A 14,882-nucleotide genomic window follows, 5' to 3' on the forward strand; every position below is an offset into this window, starting at 1 on the left:
CATCAAAATATGTCCTGAGTAGTGTGAATTTCACATGAAGTGTTCCTCCGTATTTCTTTAAAACAAAACAAGGATATTTAAACTATCCCTTTATGATCCCTACAGGTGTAAACCCTTTCAGTGTGTGGAACGAATTTCTTGTGGTAATATTCAGGTATGTTATGCTTATTATTTATCTGCATCGAAATGCAATTCACCAGTCTGGCCATATGTGAAGAAAAGAAAATTGTGTGCTTGTGTATTTGGGAGACAGGAACCAAAACAGTACCTGCAGAGTCGAGAGCCATCCTCATCTCATAGGAGCTCATGGTGCCTGATTTATCCAGGTCAAACTGCCTGAAGACAGTCTGGTTCGGCGACACGGAGGAAGAGGAGGGCCGCGGACAGAGAGGGTTGATGAGACGGGAGGCAGACAAGCAGTCAGACAGCAAACAAGACAAAGATGAGAAATCGCTGCACTGGTCACATGCCAAAATAAACGATTGCATAATGCAGGTATCCTGGAGCAGGGTCAGTGTTGTCTTAAATCTCACCAGGTATCGTTTGATCTTCTCCCAGAGCACGTGGAACTCTGTCAGGCCCAGTTTGCCGCTGCCGTCCGTCTGGAAATTGACGTTAAGGTGCACCTCTGACCCTCGCCTGATCTTTTCTTTACTTTCTTTACCTTACTTTGTCACTCATTTTTCTTTTGCACCTCTCTCACAGCAAAATCACGTCAGCCTCAGCTACAAAAAAAATGATGGCTGTATGACAGAAACTGGGCTTTAGAGGGATTCGTTTACATTGAAATGCATTTAAGAGACATGCTTCTACAAGTACAAAAGTAGAATGCATTTAAATTCATCACAGCATGAACATTATAGCAGCAAATCCCTGGGTCGGGACAACAGGATCCGCACAGCCAAATAAAATAAACATGCCTGCTTCCAGAGAATATTTAATCATCATAAATAATGGAGAAATGTCATGCGCCAAAACAAGTGCATATCAAGGATACATCCATGAGGTTTATCATACTGCGGCAAGCTTCTTTACTGAAGCCGTCTGTTTTCAGGTCTTTATCTGTTTGCATGGGAGAGAGAGAGAGAGAGAGAGAGAGAGAGAGAGAGAGAGAGAAAGAGAAAGGCATCATTATAGTATAACCTTCCATAAAAAGAGTTCTTTTCCAAACTGAGGTATCTGTCTGTAATAGCTACACTGCGAAATCATCTTAAGTCATCGAGTCTCACATTCAGTGTTAAAATACGGTTTCACTTTTTCTGGTTCAAGAAAATGACACTTGATTGAAGAAAATTCTGGAAACAAGTTGATTATTGTTGTAAATAAGTGGGATTATCTCCTTTAAGATTTTGTCACTCGCTTCAAGAAAAACAAAATTGTATAGGACTAAATAACTTATCATGGGGATTTTTTTGTAGAAAAATACAAAATTATAACAGATTATGGTACATTTTTCCAGCCATTGAATCACCCCTTTCTCAAGCTGATTGAACAACACTTTAGAACAGAACTCCTTTAAAATGTTATTGTAAACAGACGCTTGTAATTCCAGTGCACAGATGACGGTCGTCTCTGTTGTGACTCACGTTTGCTGATGATCCTGTTCAGTATGGTTTGCAGCTCTGTGACGCTGATCTCCATATCCTGTTGGCACAAATAACAGACAGCAATGTACATATCTCATAAATCTTTCCAACACGTTGCAATGACTCCACTTCCTGTCAAGAGTACCTACCGGCCCTGCCAGCTGTCTGAAGAGACTCTTGAAGCCTGCGTCGATCTGGCTCTCGTCGAGCTGAGTCTGAGACACAGAGGCGCACAGTCACATGGGTGCAAATGCAAATTAGAGATGATTTGCTGTGTTGCCGCACTTGATGAACAGTCGTGTGTTGTAAGTCTGATGTGTACCCTCTCACCTCGGTTGGAAGCTCTGCTGTAACGTTGTCATCCAGCTCCCTAGCACAGAAAGAAAGAAAAAAATTAGGGTTAACATATTCATCAGTGCAGCTGATTTTAGAATATTTCTTCCTTGTTTGCATACTTATCTCATCTTATCACCTTACACCTCCCGTGTCTCGTTATCTCGTCTTCCTGCCTTGATCAATACACTCATGCACCAGTAACATTGGCTAATATTGGCCTATAGCAGATATCATGGCACTGGCATACAAGCATATTCCAAAAAAGGCGAGATCAGCCATTAAAAAGTAAAATTTAAATGTAATACTTTGTGGTAATGCAGTATGGTAACGTTTACTTTATTTTAAGAAATACTTTACATGAAACGTTTGCGAAGTATAAACACAATCCTGTCATATCTGTATCAAAAATTTGGATTTGGAGCACAAAGGATTAACATTAACAGCACACAAATAATAATAATGATGACTGATTTTCATTCATTTTCTCCCCTGGACCCAAAACCTCCAGTTTCATCTTGACCCCTTGGCCCCTCCCACTCACTCAGAGTTGGCGGGCTTCTCGGAAAACACCCTCAGCACGAAGTCGGCTTCCTTCTGCGGCTCGAAGGTGGAGGGGACGACGATGTACTCGCCGGCCGGCAGCCGGAACCGCGAGCTGACCTCTCTGAGGTTGATGAAGAGCTCGGAGCGGGCGCTCGAGCCGTGGGTCAGGAAGAAATCTCTCTTCAGGTGGACCCCCGACCTGCCGGTGTACTGGGAGAGGAGACAGTAGCTGTGAGTTCAGACTGCTAAACAAAACTTCCTGAAAAACTACATACAAAGCTGGACCAAGGCCACCCACAGCAATGAGATGAAAATGAAGAACACAATCTGGGCTACAGGGGGCAGTGGCGAGCATTTGCTAGACTGAATAAAATAACTTGCAATGGGGCTAAATGTTATAAAACAGTGATCGCAGCTGATTCCATATCTCTACAAGTAACTGGACTAGTCATTATAACTCAGCCCAGTGTTGATAATGAAGACATAATGAGTCTATGTGATGCTGATTGTTACATACCTATAGGGGGGAAAAAAATCAAAACTTTCAGATTTCATTGATCTAAACACAATGAAATGTTTATCTTGCTATCCATCGCTTGCTATTGTTCTCCAATTCATGATAAAAAAAAAAAAAATCTCTAAAAGTTCTTTTTTTTTTTTTTTTAAAGGTCTCATTGACCACTATTCATCTTACTCTGTTTGGCTCAGTTTTAGTGCTTAAATTGACCCTCTGGAGGTGACCCCAGATGTTCTTGTCTGTTTTTAGACTATCTCTGGTAATAGTGTTGCGACAGTGGGCTACAGATCTAGTAACATGCTCTAATTTTGGTTGCTTGCAAATGTATAAATGAGCTGCCATGGTCAACAGGCTGATGTGTCTGTCATCACAGAGAAGGAATAGTGTCTCAAATTCTAAAATCTCAAACTACAGATTATACAAAGGCAAAGGCTTGAGAAATTTGACTTAAGGTTGTTGAAAAGTTTTAATAGTAGCATCCTCTGAATAATACTCTATTATGTGCAAGCGCTGCAACTCAAGCTTACTCTTGTTATTGCACATATGTCACAATCTGAAGTTGGAAATGCAGTATCAGCATTGAACAAATACAGGTTGTGTGTTAAAATGTGAGGAGAGAGGAAAGGGTCCATACCTCATTTGGAACCTGTAAAAGACACAGAGAGAGAGACATGAGTTTACCGCTGACATCAGAAATATGATCATGAGAAGTAGGGAAATACTGACCTCTTATCAGAAATGAATGGGAGTTGTAAATCTAATAATAACAACAATAATAATAAGATTTAAGTACAGCCACGCGGACAAAATACTGAATTCAGTTCATTGTGTTCAAGTAGCTTCCAAAATAAAGCTTTATTGGCTGAGTTTGTGTGACCGCTGCTGACCTCGTAGATGGCGAAGCCAATGGTCTCCATGTCCTTGCCCTCCCTCCGTTTCTTTCTGCGGTCCTTCTGCATGAGGGCGACCAGGAAGCTGCAGTCCGACTGGCCGGCTGTGTCCGGGTGCTGCAGTGCGATCTTGAACTGGGGGTTGATCCAAAAGGTGGCTGAAAGGAACAACAGGTGCGAAAGGTCAGATCAATCCTCTTTTCTACCTTGTATTTGTTATTCATTCATCTGGATGGCAGCTAGTATCCTGCCAGACAACAACATATCATGAAAATCACTTTGTGAAATCATAAAGGCTAATCACAGGTTGGGACGTCCTGACTATTTGATTAGCTACTTTAAAAGTCAGGTGTTACAATTAACTTTTTATAAAAACGGGAATAACTAAGATTGGATTAACGTAGTGCAACTAAGATACAACTTCAGGTCCAGCAGCTGCTCTTTGGAAATTCAAAGGAAGAATAATTCAATAAAAATCCTGCATTGAGTTGCATCATGTAGAATAGGGACAAAAGTTATCAAATGAATGATTAATGTGCAAAGAAAAAAAATCCACTGCAAGTTAACCCTTTTAATGGGCTGTTTTGATGGAGTAGTGATTTCGGAGTAAGCTCCATCATCTTGGCATTGGATGACCCTTATTGGCCACTATGTGATATTTAATTAAAAGCTACTATTGGACTGATATATCAGCACACCTATATCAGTCAAACCTGACTTCTACACACCCATAACTTCCTTTCGTCTTTCCTTCCACCCTCCATTTTTTTTGTTTTTGCTGTTTTTCTCCTTCGTCTCTCCGTACCTGGGTAGTTCCTGCAGCCTCCTGCAGTGCTGCCCCTCCTCCACTCTCCCTGAAAGAGCGAGGTGCTCCATTTCTTCATCTGGCTGTGCTGCAGGGCGTCCGCCGTCAGGTTGCAGATCTCCAGACGGCTGAACTCACGCAGGAAGTCACTGAACGACATCCTGGAAGAAAGACAGAGCGAAAATGGACACAATTGGAGATGTAATGTGGAGATGCAAAAAGGTAAAACGAAAACTGAAACTTAGTTGTGTATGTTTGTTATTTTTCCTCAGTTGTGATTAAACTGCTGCTCACAATAGGGATCCTTTAGGTTTGAACTTATCGCTATACTGAGGTCATGTGAACAAACTCAACAGATAAAACAAAAACCACAGATTTGCTCGCACAATGGGTACATACATAGTAGATAGGGGCAACGAGGCAAACACACTCACCAAAACTCTCCGTCCTCGCTGCGGTTTTGTAGCCGGCCTCTGACAGAGCGGTCCACATTATCCCACTCCCTGGAGCTGTGGCATTCACAATGAAAAGACACAATTGTACAACAACAATAATAACGGCTGCACAGCACATAACAGTTGGCTCCTTGTCAACTTGGCGCTGTTTTGTATAGACACTGGGCAGTTTTGTTGGTTTGCTACTTAAAACAATTCAAGTGGCCGTTTAGAAAAACCACAGAAATGTATTTAAAAGTCAGCACGGCATGCTTTCTTGCATTTACTGTCAACTGATCTCAATTGTTTATCTGTAATGTTTAGAGTTATAGAAAAAAACAGGAAAGGCACCACAGTCATATCAGAGGTGCATCATACTGACTGAATGGCATCCAGTAAAACTGAAATACAAGTGATTGGAAATAGGAAGATATGAGAGTTTTGTAGTGGTTTCTATAACTTTGTAAGAGTCTATGACTTTAAAGTAACATGTTACTTGTCACTCCAGGGTCCCGTCCACTCCACCTCGCCCCAGGGGTTCCTGATGCGCACCAGCTTGGTCATATTTCCTCTGTACACCACCTGTTGTAGAAGAATATATCATTTGTTGTTCCCTTTTTGTCGCTGGTGCGGTATGCTCCTCAGATACAACCAACTGTGGCTGCTTTACACAAAGAAACACGCAACATGTAATGTATCCTGAAGTTGACAGTAGCAGCACAATCAAAAACGATCATAGATATGTGATCATAGATAGTCAACAGTGCACTACTGCCCCAATTTACTGAAGCTTTTAAAGTGTGGAAAAACCATGCACACTTTGAAACCAATGACAAAAACTTTGCCCAGTTAAAAAGATTGTCTTGCACCAATGACAAGTCTCAGATTTTTTGGAGTTTCTGCTTTATTGGCCTGGGCCATGCAGCAAATGGGCTAAAGTAAAGAAGAAAGGCCAATTTAGTTACAAACTTTACTGTGAAAACATGGTAGTTTGACACAAATGGCATACTTGTAAATCACTCAGCCATCAGACCATTTGGCAGCAACACTTGAGAGAACTGTATCTCCAAATAGACTGAAGTTATATCATCGGTGCACCATGAATTCCTCACAAAATACTACACAAACCCCAGAGGAAACCCAAGCGAATATGGGAAGTACATGCAAAACACTCAAACAGGGATCCTTTTTGCTATGATGCCATGTTTTATAGACATGTTTCATGATCTAAATTTTTCAGTTGTGTCTCACCTCATCCACTCCGGTCACAGAGTAGGCGTGTCCCTTCACCAGCTTCTTGAAAGTGACAGCCTCCATGTCTCGGGTGTTGGTGATCTGAAAACACATTCACAGGATATGTGATGTAAAGTGACTACAGAAGGGACTGATCGACAAACAGTGATCACGCTCAGCATCACAACAAGGTGTGAAGTCCATTAGACAAGTGATTGTCACTGTGTTGTTTTAGCTGATTCAAAAAGACACAGTCACACACACCACCCTGCATGCGAGTAACCTGACTGAGACGCGATGCATTCTAATCTAATCAGACGAGAGATCGTTATAATAATTATTAGTATTGTAATTATTTACTATTACAGTTTCTTCATGCAAAACACTGGCTGTGAAGTTCATTTCAGATCACATTTTAGAAAAGCATGGATTAGAGAAGCAGTAAGAGAAAATGGAAAGATTTTTATTTTTTGTGGAGGGCTTTATACCTATTCACTTTGTTACATGGCACCTTGGCCCAGTACTTATCATTATCATTTGTTTCCAAACCAAATTTCAGTTCAGTACAACTTCATTAATCCCCCTTCTGTTTTGGGGGAACAGTCAACAAGACACAGACATAAGCACAGACAGAAATAGTATAAGGCAAAAAAGAAGTATAAAAGAGCTATGTTTGGGTGATGCTACAGTGCAAGTGAGTTAAGTAAATAAGTGATTGCATTAAAGTTGTAAGGTGCTCATGTTTCAATTTGAGAATAGTGCACTGGCGTTCTGTGCCTTGTTCAGCGGGCAGCTGACCTCAGGGAAAAATGATGGTGCAGCAGCTGGGGAGGCAAAAGGGGCGCCTGTGAGAGAGGATTTGGAACTGGGGGTAGAGGACGGGGGTACCATCCCCCAAACGGGACAGTAAGGAGGTGTAATATAGAAGCTGCCTGTCGAACAGATGGCCAAGAGTTCAAAAGAGTTCATGCCCCTGTGTCAGCGAGTATCCATCCTGCTGTGGCGTCCTGATATAAGATACAAAATTATGCAGGGGGCACTTTTTTGGACCTGATTCTGACTTGGAGTCAGTAAAGTTTCCATTATAATTAGGGGTGGAGAGGGGGACCTTGACAAGATCCCGGCTCTGTACATTTCCAGGTTTGTTAAAGGGTGTTTTAAAGGGGTAGTCTGGATTTTTTTTTTTTTTTTTTGACAAATTTAAAGGAGTTCCTGACCAGTAGCGATACGGCCACATGGACATAACCTCAGACGGTGAGTCCTGCAGCAGCAAACAAGGTCATCTGATAAAAAAAAAAAAAAATCAAAGCACAACAAACATGCCAACAAAACATTTTCAATATCCACAACTGAGTGCACCATGTTTTGTGTGCATTCACTGCTATACCCAAACCACTCCTTTACATTGGAACTATATGGTTTGTTGGTAAACACCAGTATTACTACGCACTGGAGCCTGTAGTTGGCGTATGCAGTGGCATGATACGGAAACTCCATTGAGTTCTTCAACAAACAAAATAGTTCCAATAAAGCAGCCAAAACACACAAAACATGGAGTATTTTGTTGTGGATTTTTTTGGTCAGCTGACCCAGTTTGCTGCCGCCTCCAACCTCCAATGTCACAATCAGAAACTGTGCTCGGAAATCAGAAACGTGTCAGTTGGAATATCCAAGTCCAAGTCCAGGAAAAAAAAAAACAAAACAAACAAAACAACCAAACATGGATGCACACAGCAAGTGCGTATGCTGCCAGCTTGCTTACTGGATTCTAAGCATCTTTTATGCAGAAATGTTGATAAAATCAGGAGCCTTTGTAAGAAGTGCAGATATTTGCCACTCCTTTAGCATTATCGCTTTTACAAAATCAAAGAATTAGAGATGGTTCTTTTTGCATTTGCTTGGATCAAAGCTTAAAGAATGCAAGCGTGAGGGCTGCAGTACTGACGTCTATGGAGCAGCCCAGCAGTGATCCTCTCTCTATGGCCCTGCTGATGATGCTGTAGAGGTCGGAGGGGGCTTTCCGCAGCTCGTACATCTCCGTCACGCCGCCTGTGAAGTCCTCAAAGCCCTCTGACGTGCTGCCGCCTGACAGAGCCTCGTAGCAGCCGTTCAGCCTGGGACACGGCAAGAGAGGACCGAGAGTTTCAGGGTTTAAATGCATTTTAGAGAAGACTTTAACTACATGAGCAGGTCCAAAATGAAATCCCTTGTTGACATTCCCTTGATTTCAATAGTCAAAAGGGGAAAAAAAACACATCACAACTGTCTTTCTGAGGCTGTAGCTGGCTAAGGAGGCTAAATATTTCTACAAATTTAGGCTAAATTTTGGCAAGGAAAAACTGCTATGGCCATTTTCAAAGGGGTCCTTTGACCTCTGACCTCAAGATATCTGAATGAAAATGGGTTCCATTCCATGGGCACCCACAGGTCTTCCCATTCGCTGACATGCCCACCTTATGCTGATCCCACTTTACATCCCAACTTTACGTCAACAAACTAAAGACCGAGGACAGAAGATGTGTGGGTTTTCTAGGTGTATTGACAATAAGGGAGAGTTTTGACACCAAATCACAGCATGTATTTTGCACCAAATCTGTGCAACAAGTGGTATCCACCCAAGAATTGCCGCACCAACTTATGAGACATAAATAAGGATGAGAATCACCATCATATCCTGGGATCATAATGTTCTAACCCTTATACATCCTGAATAAATAAATGATTAAATAAATGCGTTCAAGAAACATGTTTCTTACAGATTTAGGGCTTGAAAAACTTGACAGTGCTGAGCTGCATTTCAAAATTTTACTTCACTTTCAGATGATGTTTACCACTTCTATGTGGCACCTTCTGTTGACCTTTTATTTCCTATGCTACGTTGTGTTTATGTGTGAATAAAAACGCATAGTTTCCATTTTTGGCAGTCATCAAGATGAAAACAAGTCTGTTTTTCTGTTTTTCAGTGGAACATTGACACTGACAATGGCACTGACATTGACATTGACATTGACATTGACACATTGACGTCTCTCCGGGCAACAGCGATATGTCAATGACACTTGTGATATCAACATCAATTTATCATCACAAAATATTTGCTGGGATGCTGTGCAAACACATGCCACGTTGACATACTTTGCAGCCAATTGAAAGTAAAAATCAGAATAACACAGGTCAGATTCTGGTTTGAGAGCATCGAAAGAAAGAAAGAAAAATGCTTAAATATAAAATAAAGATCATAGAGTCTAATTCTTACAGATAAAATTCCTTCACACTGTGCCGCACTACCATATATGAACATACACCAAACCCCCAACTGTTTAAAAGATGGCTGTATTGTTTTCTCCATCCACGTTAACGGGCTGAGAGCCACATCCAAACTAGGTCACCTGGCATGTGATCACATATTTTTCAGCACATCCTGCCACCTAAATGTTACACAGTAGTCGAAAAAAGCCTCAACTTGCTATCGCCTGCCCAGGAGAGCCCCCTACTGGTATTCACAAGTAGGACAGGATTTTATCTTTTTTATAGAATGAAATATCTCCCACCTGATGGCACAAACTGCAGCAAACGTGGCCAGGAAACTACTTGTGTTAACAGTCTAAGATAATACAAATCCAAATGATCAGGTTTACTCACATAAGTGCAAACCAGTGCTATTTATGAAAAAATGAGGAAAAAACTGCTGCAAAGTCTCTATGGTTGATTTTTAAATCCATGAATTTAAAAGTTGTCGTCGTCCCAGTTCTTTTTTTTTTTTTTTTTTAATATAGCAATGAAATCGCTTATCAACGACAGAGCTCTTATTTTTCTTTACATTTCCACTTGAGTTAAATTTCCCTTTAAGTAGGTTCAAAGTTAGTTTTTGTGCCACAGTGTCACATACATATTCTGTATCTGCTGGTTCACTGAAGCACCATCACACCAATATTGAGTGAAATATTCAAAACCAGCTATAAAACCACTGTTTTATAGCTGCAGCATTATATCAAAAAGGAAATATCAAGGTGTTTCGTGCATCATTTTACACATATTTCTTTGTAATTCAGCAGGACATATTTGGTATCTTTGGAAACCTTTGGATCATCACTAGAATTTAAAATACATTTCTGTGAGTTTGAACAAAGCGCAACCACACAGCGTGCGTTTGTAATGACGAACCCGCCGAATAAGAGAAAGGGTTGAGGATTTTACAAAAGTGGTAAGAAAAGTATAAAAGACGACCAGACAACAGCATCTGGTGAAGAGCGAGATAGCCTCAACAGTTAACAGTTTAGACTAGAGACACAGAAGGAAGCAATGTGTGCATGAGAAGACACATATAAGCTTCTACTGGGATATGTCTTATCTCAAGGGCTGGTGCACTGTGACAAGGCGTCATATAAAAACGGTCTCGCTGCTGTTTTGCTCCAAGATAAGCCAGGAACTTTCTAACTGTTCTAACAACACAAAGTATGGTTACAGTTCCCCCTCAACAAATCAACTGTGAAGGCTGGACCGCAGGCCTGTCATGTCCGTCTTACTTGGCGTAGGCTTTCTCCAGCAGTGCGCTCCAAAACTCTCCTCCCTCTGCAGAGTGGACGAACAGCAGCTTCCCGTCCTTCACCGGCAGCCGGTCGTCGATCACCACCTCTACCCATTCGCCAAACTGCCAGAACTGCACAGAAAGGACAGAGCAGAAACATTTGGTGAAGTGATAGTGATGAAAAAGTAAGACAGGATAGCATTTCTGAAGTATAGGCCAAATTTACCAGTTTGCCGATATATCAGGCCAATATCTGCCTTTTTTTTTTATATCCGATATCAGTGTGTCCCCATGCTCCCCATATGACATTTGCAACATCCTTTGTTCATTCAGTCCATCTTGTTTACTGGGTGATTTTACTAATGCCAACCCCAAAAATAACCACGCTATGAAGCTTACAAAAATTTCGCTGGCCATTGCTAAAAAACTTTATTGCATTAAAATGGAAATCAGAAATGAATAGCTGTATACCCTTTGAGAAAATAATTCACCGGTTGAAGATAAGAGTAAAACATTTTATACGATATGGCAATCTTTTATGGATTATGTGAAAAAGCTTGATTGTGCCCCTATTTATCGTCTTGCATTGACGATGTGCTTGACCAGGTGATCCTCGAGGTGAAATGTTGCCCCGTGTCTCACAGTGTTTTGTCTGGTTACATTATTTATGTCTATTATGACTTCATCAAGATAATCTATGCTTTAATTAATTTATACTTATATCCTCTTATTTATGTCTGTGTATCTATGGGATCATTCCGGTGTTTTTGTGTGATTGAAAACATTTTAATCTCTCTGTAAAGCACTTTAGTCACTGTTTGTTCTTGATTAAAACATTGTTTAATGAGGCAGCCTGCTTTTGTGTTCCAGCTAGAATTGTTAAAGCAGAAGAACAACATTGTTTCTCTGTCTGTTGCCCTTAAAGTCATATATATTTTCTTAAAAAAGTCCCTCCAGCATCATAACCCAGAATTTCAACATTTTGAAACAAGCCCTCCAAGCAAAGGATTAGTTAACAAGGCAAACCAGAAGTGAAAATACACCTGCTGACTGATAGAAAGCAATTCACCTTGTTGCCTCTGCTTCACCTGCTGCACTTCAGAGCTTTATTTTGCCTACATTCACGGGTGCAGATGATTGAAAACACTGAAATGTTTAGGAATTAGACCTGGGCAGGAATGTCATGAGAAAGGTTTCAGCTGGAGTACAACGCCACCTGATGCTGAATTCCCACATGAAACCTTCACATGTACCTGCGCCTGCTGACCAGCAGGGGGCAGCAGTGACAAACACAACATGTGCAGGCCTGGTTTCCACAAGCAGGATCAGCAAATCAGGAGGAACAGTGTGTGCTTGTGTGTGTGGTCTTCCTCGAATGTTCATTCAGCTTTTCTCTCAGGACGTGTTTACTCACCACAACAATTAAATATAATTACAAAGTGTCTTTCTGCACTGCCACATGCATGCTGCAGAAAACTCACATTTTCTCCAAACAAGGTTAAAAAGAAATGCCAGTGGGATGAGATAACCCCCCCTTGTTTTCAATTGTAATCAACTTCTTTCCAGAATTTTATTGAATCCAGCGTCGTTTTCCTGATCTTAGTGGGCTGATCTGCCTTATTCTGCCTTTCTTTCAACATACTTATACTAAAAATAAAATCCTGAAACGACTGAAATTGCATTGGAAACAAGTGGGATTATTTCATCCCACTGGCAGATTGACTCCACTTGTTTTAAGCAAAATGAGATTTTAACAGTCAATGTGAGATTATACAACTGGATAAAAATGGAGCTTTCTGCAGTGCAATGCTATTTGAATGGATACAAACCAAGTCAAGGTGGCGGTACAGTAGATTTTCAATACAACACAACAAATTATAGTAATGTGAGGTTATGACTGTGATATTTGTCTTTCGAAAGAATTTTATCAATAGAGAGGAGGGCAGAGAACGGTCATTTGGCAAGCAAAGGGCCACAGCTGGGCTTATACTGCAAGTGTTTGTGTGTGTGTGTGTGTGTGCTTGCGTGTGGGAGGGGGTTTTGGCATGTGTCTTTTTAGGCACAGATACATGCATGTGCAAAAATGTGCTAAATGAATGCATGTGTGTGTTTCATGTGTGTACAGGGATGGAGACGATGAATTTTGCATCATCCTGCAGCACTAAATCCACCTTTGGGAGGAGCTGTGTCAGAATACGGTTGGCTGCAGACAAGACAAAGCACACACACACACACACACATATGCACACACACACACATATATACACACACACATACAGATTTTACCCCGGGTGAACAGGCATGCACACACAACTTTTTCTTTTTTTTTTTTTTTTTGTCTTGCAGTTTTTTCACACTCAACCACACAAGCATGCCTGCATTCATGCACCCAGCAAAAACATATGCACACACACATAGGTGCACACACACACACACACACACACATGTAGAGTTGCCGGCAGCTTCAGTTGCGCTGCTAAACTTCAGTCTCACCGCGGTGCGGAAGCAACACCTACACCAGTGGCAGTGACATCGTGTGAAATGAGCTCTCACCACATCTGTGTCACAACTTGCAGTTTGTCAGCCTCGGGGCTTGAGACGCTGCTCTTTTCACACTTTAATTCACTGCAAAAAAAAAAAATCTGGCAAAGTCATTTAGTTATGATCAGATTTTTCTTAAAGCAAGTGAGAAAAATCTGCCATTGGGATGAGATAGCTCCCCTTGTTTCCTATGCAGCTTCACTTGTTTCAGGAATTGAGTATAAAAATGCTGAAACAAGGCAGAATAAGGCAGATCAGCCCATTAGTGGTAAGAAAATGACTGGAAAAAAAAGTTGATTAGCACTGGAAACAAGTGGGATTATCTCATCCCACAAGCAAATTCTTTCTTTTTTTTTTTTTTTTTGAAGAGAAGAAGATTTTAACTCTTAATATGAAGCTAAATGAGATTTTTTTTTTTTTTTTTGCAGCGCTGTAATCACATTTGTAAAAGTGCTCTGGTATCAGCAGGCTTGCAGCTTTCATTTTGGATTCTGACACACTTATTTTGTTAGTTCCCAGCTGAGTTGACTGAGTTTGCCCAGATTTTAATTTATTCCCTCTCCTCGTGTCTGCCTACCTCGCTCGCTCACACACCCTCTCTCTCTTTCCTACTTTTTCTTTTTTTTTTTTTTTTTTAACCCAATTAAGCCCTTTGCTACCACCAGCACTCATAATTAAAGTTTGGGATGACTCATCCAGGTCTTAGTAATATAACCAGAGGCTTAGACAGATCAAAAACAGCCACACAGTTTTCCTGGCCAACCAAAACAAAAAGGGAATACATGAGAGACTTAGTGGTACACAAAGGCTAAAAGAAGGAGTGGAAACATGCTCGGACAGAAAGACAAATGACAAAGCACTGGGAACACGCTCACATAGAGATGTGTATCGGCTAAAGACAAACAAGCCTAACACAGAGACACTGAGAGCGAGTTAAAATAGGCCAGTTGTGCACCAAATGTGAGGCAGCCATGTTCATTTACATGGAGTCATTTAGCTCTCAGGCATATACAGTAGGCATGGATGCATTTACAACTGAAATCATTATTTCCACTCATTCAAGCAGAGTGCGTGTCTTCGTGTGTGTGTGCATGTGTGTATGTGTGTGTACATATATATCGAGGGGGGAGGGGCTCTTCTGCCTCAATAATAAGCATCGACAGTGTAAAAATGAACACAAAGTGAATCTCTGGAAACAATCAGAGAAGACCTGGCCAGATATTCAGCTTTTCCTTTGGCCGGATCTCTGTAACTGAGTCATCCGCCCCAGAAGATGTGTGATGTGGGATTTGGTGTGTGTGTCTGCATGCATGTGTGTGTGTGTGTGTGTGTGTGTGTCACTGTATTGATCAATTCCCCCAGAGGAGAAATCTGTGATGAGTCAGCTGCAGAACAAGAGCCCTGAAGGCGGTGAGAGATCAGTTTCTACCTTGAGGCCAATTCATTGAAGGAGCAGTTCACAAAAATAA

General features: G+C 41.2%; 1 protein-coding gene across 1 annotated transcript in view; it reads right to left on the reverse strand.

The window, feature by feature from the left end:
• Positions 1-14,882, reverse strand: part of capn1 (calpain 1) — a 37,448-nt gene that overhangs the window by 1,806 nt on the left and 20,760 nt on the right. Inside the window, exons 5-19 of the mRNA XM_030076234.1 lie at positions 10,871-11,004; positions 8,290-8,458; positions 6,363-6,446; positions 5,608-5,693; positions 5,112-5,186; positions 4,678-4,838; positions 3,870-4,030; positions 3,617-3,628; positions 2,464-2,675; positions 1,917-1,956; positions 1,736-1,801; positions 1,587-1,644; positions 998-1,062; positions 534-602; positions 269-347 (exon numbers count right to left, since the gene is read on the reverse strand). Of these exons, the coding sequence (XP_029932094.1) occupies positions 269-347; positions 534-602; positions 998-1,062; positions 1,587-1,644; positions 1,736-1,801; positions 1,917-1,956; positions 2,464-2,675; positions 3,617-3,628; positions 3,870-4,030; positions 4,678-4,838; positions 5,112-5,186; positions 5,608-5,693; positions 6,363-6,446; positions 8,290-8,458; positions 10,871-11,004 (1,471 nt within the window). The remainder of the gene's footprint in view (positions 1-268; positions 348-533; positions 603-997; positions 1,063-1,586; positions 1,645-1,735; positions 1,802-1,916; positions 1,957-2,463; positions 2,676-3,616; positions 3,629-3,869; positions 4,031-4,677; positions 4,839-5,111; positions 5,187-5,607; positions 5,694-6,362; positions 6,447-8,289; positions 8,459-10,870; positions 11,005-14,882) is intronic.

The sequence above is a fragment of the Myripristis murdjan genome, chromosome 18 (genome assembly GCF_902150065.1).
Source record: "Myripristis murdjan chromosome 18, fMyrMur1.1, whole genome shotgun sequence".
In the NCBI taxonomy this organism is placed as follows: domain Eukaryota; kingdom Metazoa; phylum Chordata; class Actinopteri; order Holocentriformes; family Holocentridae; genus Myripristis; species Myripristis murdjan.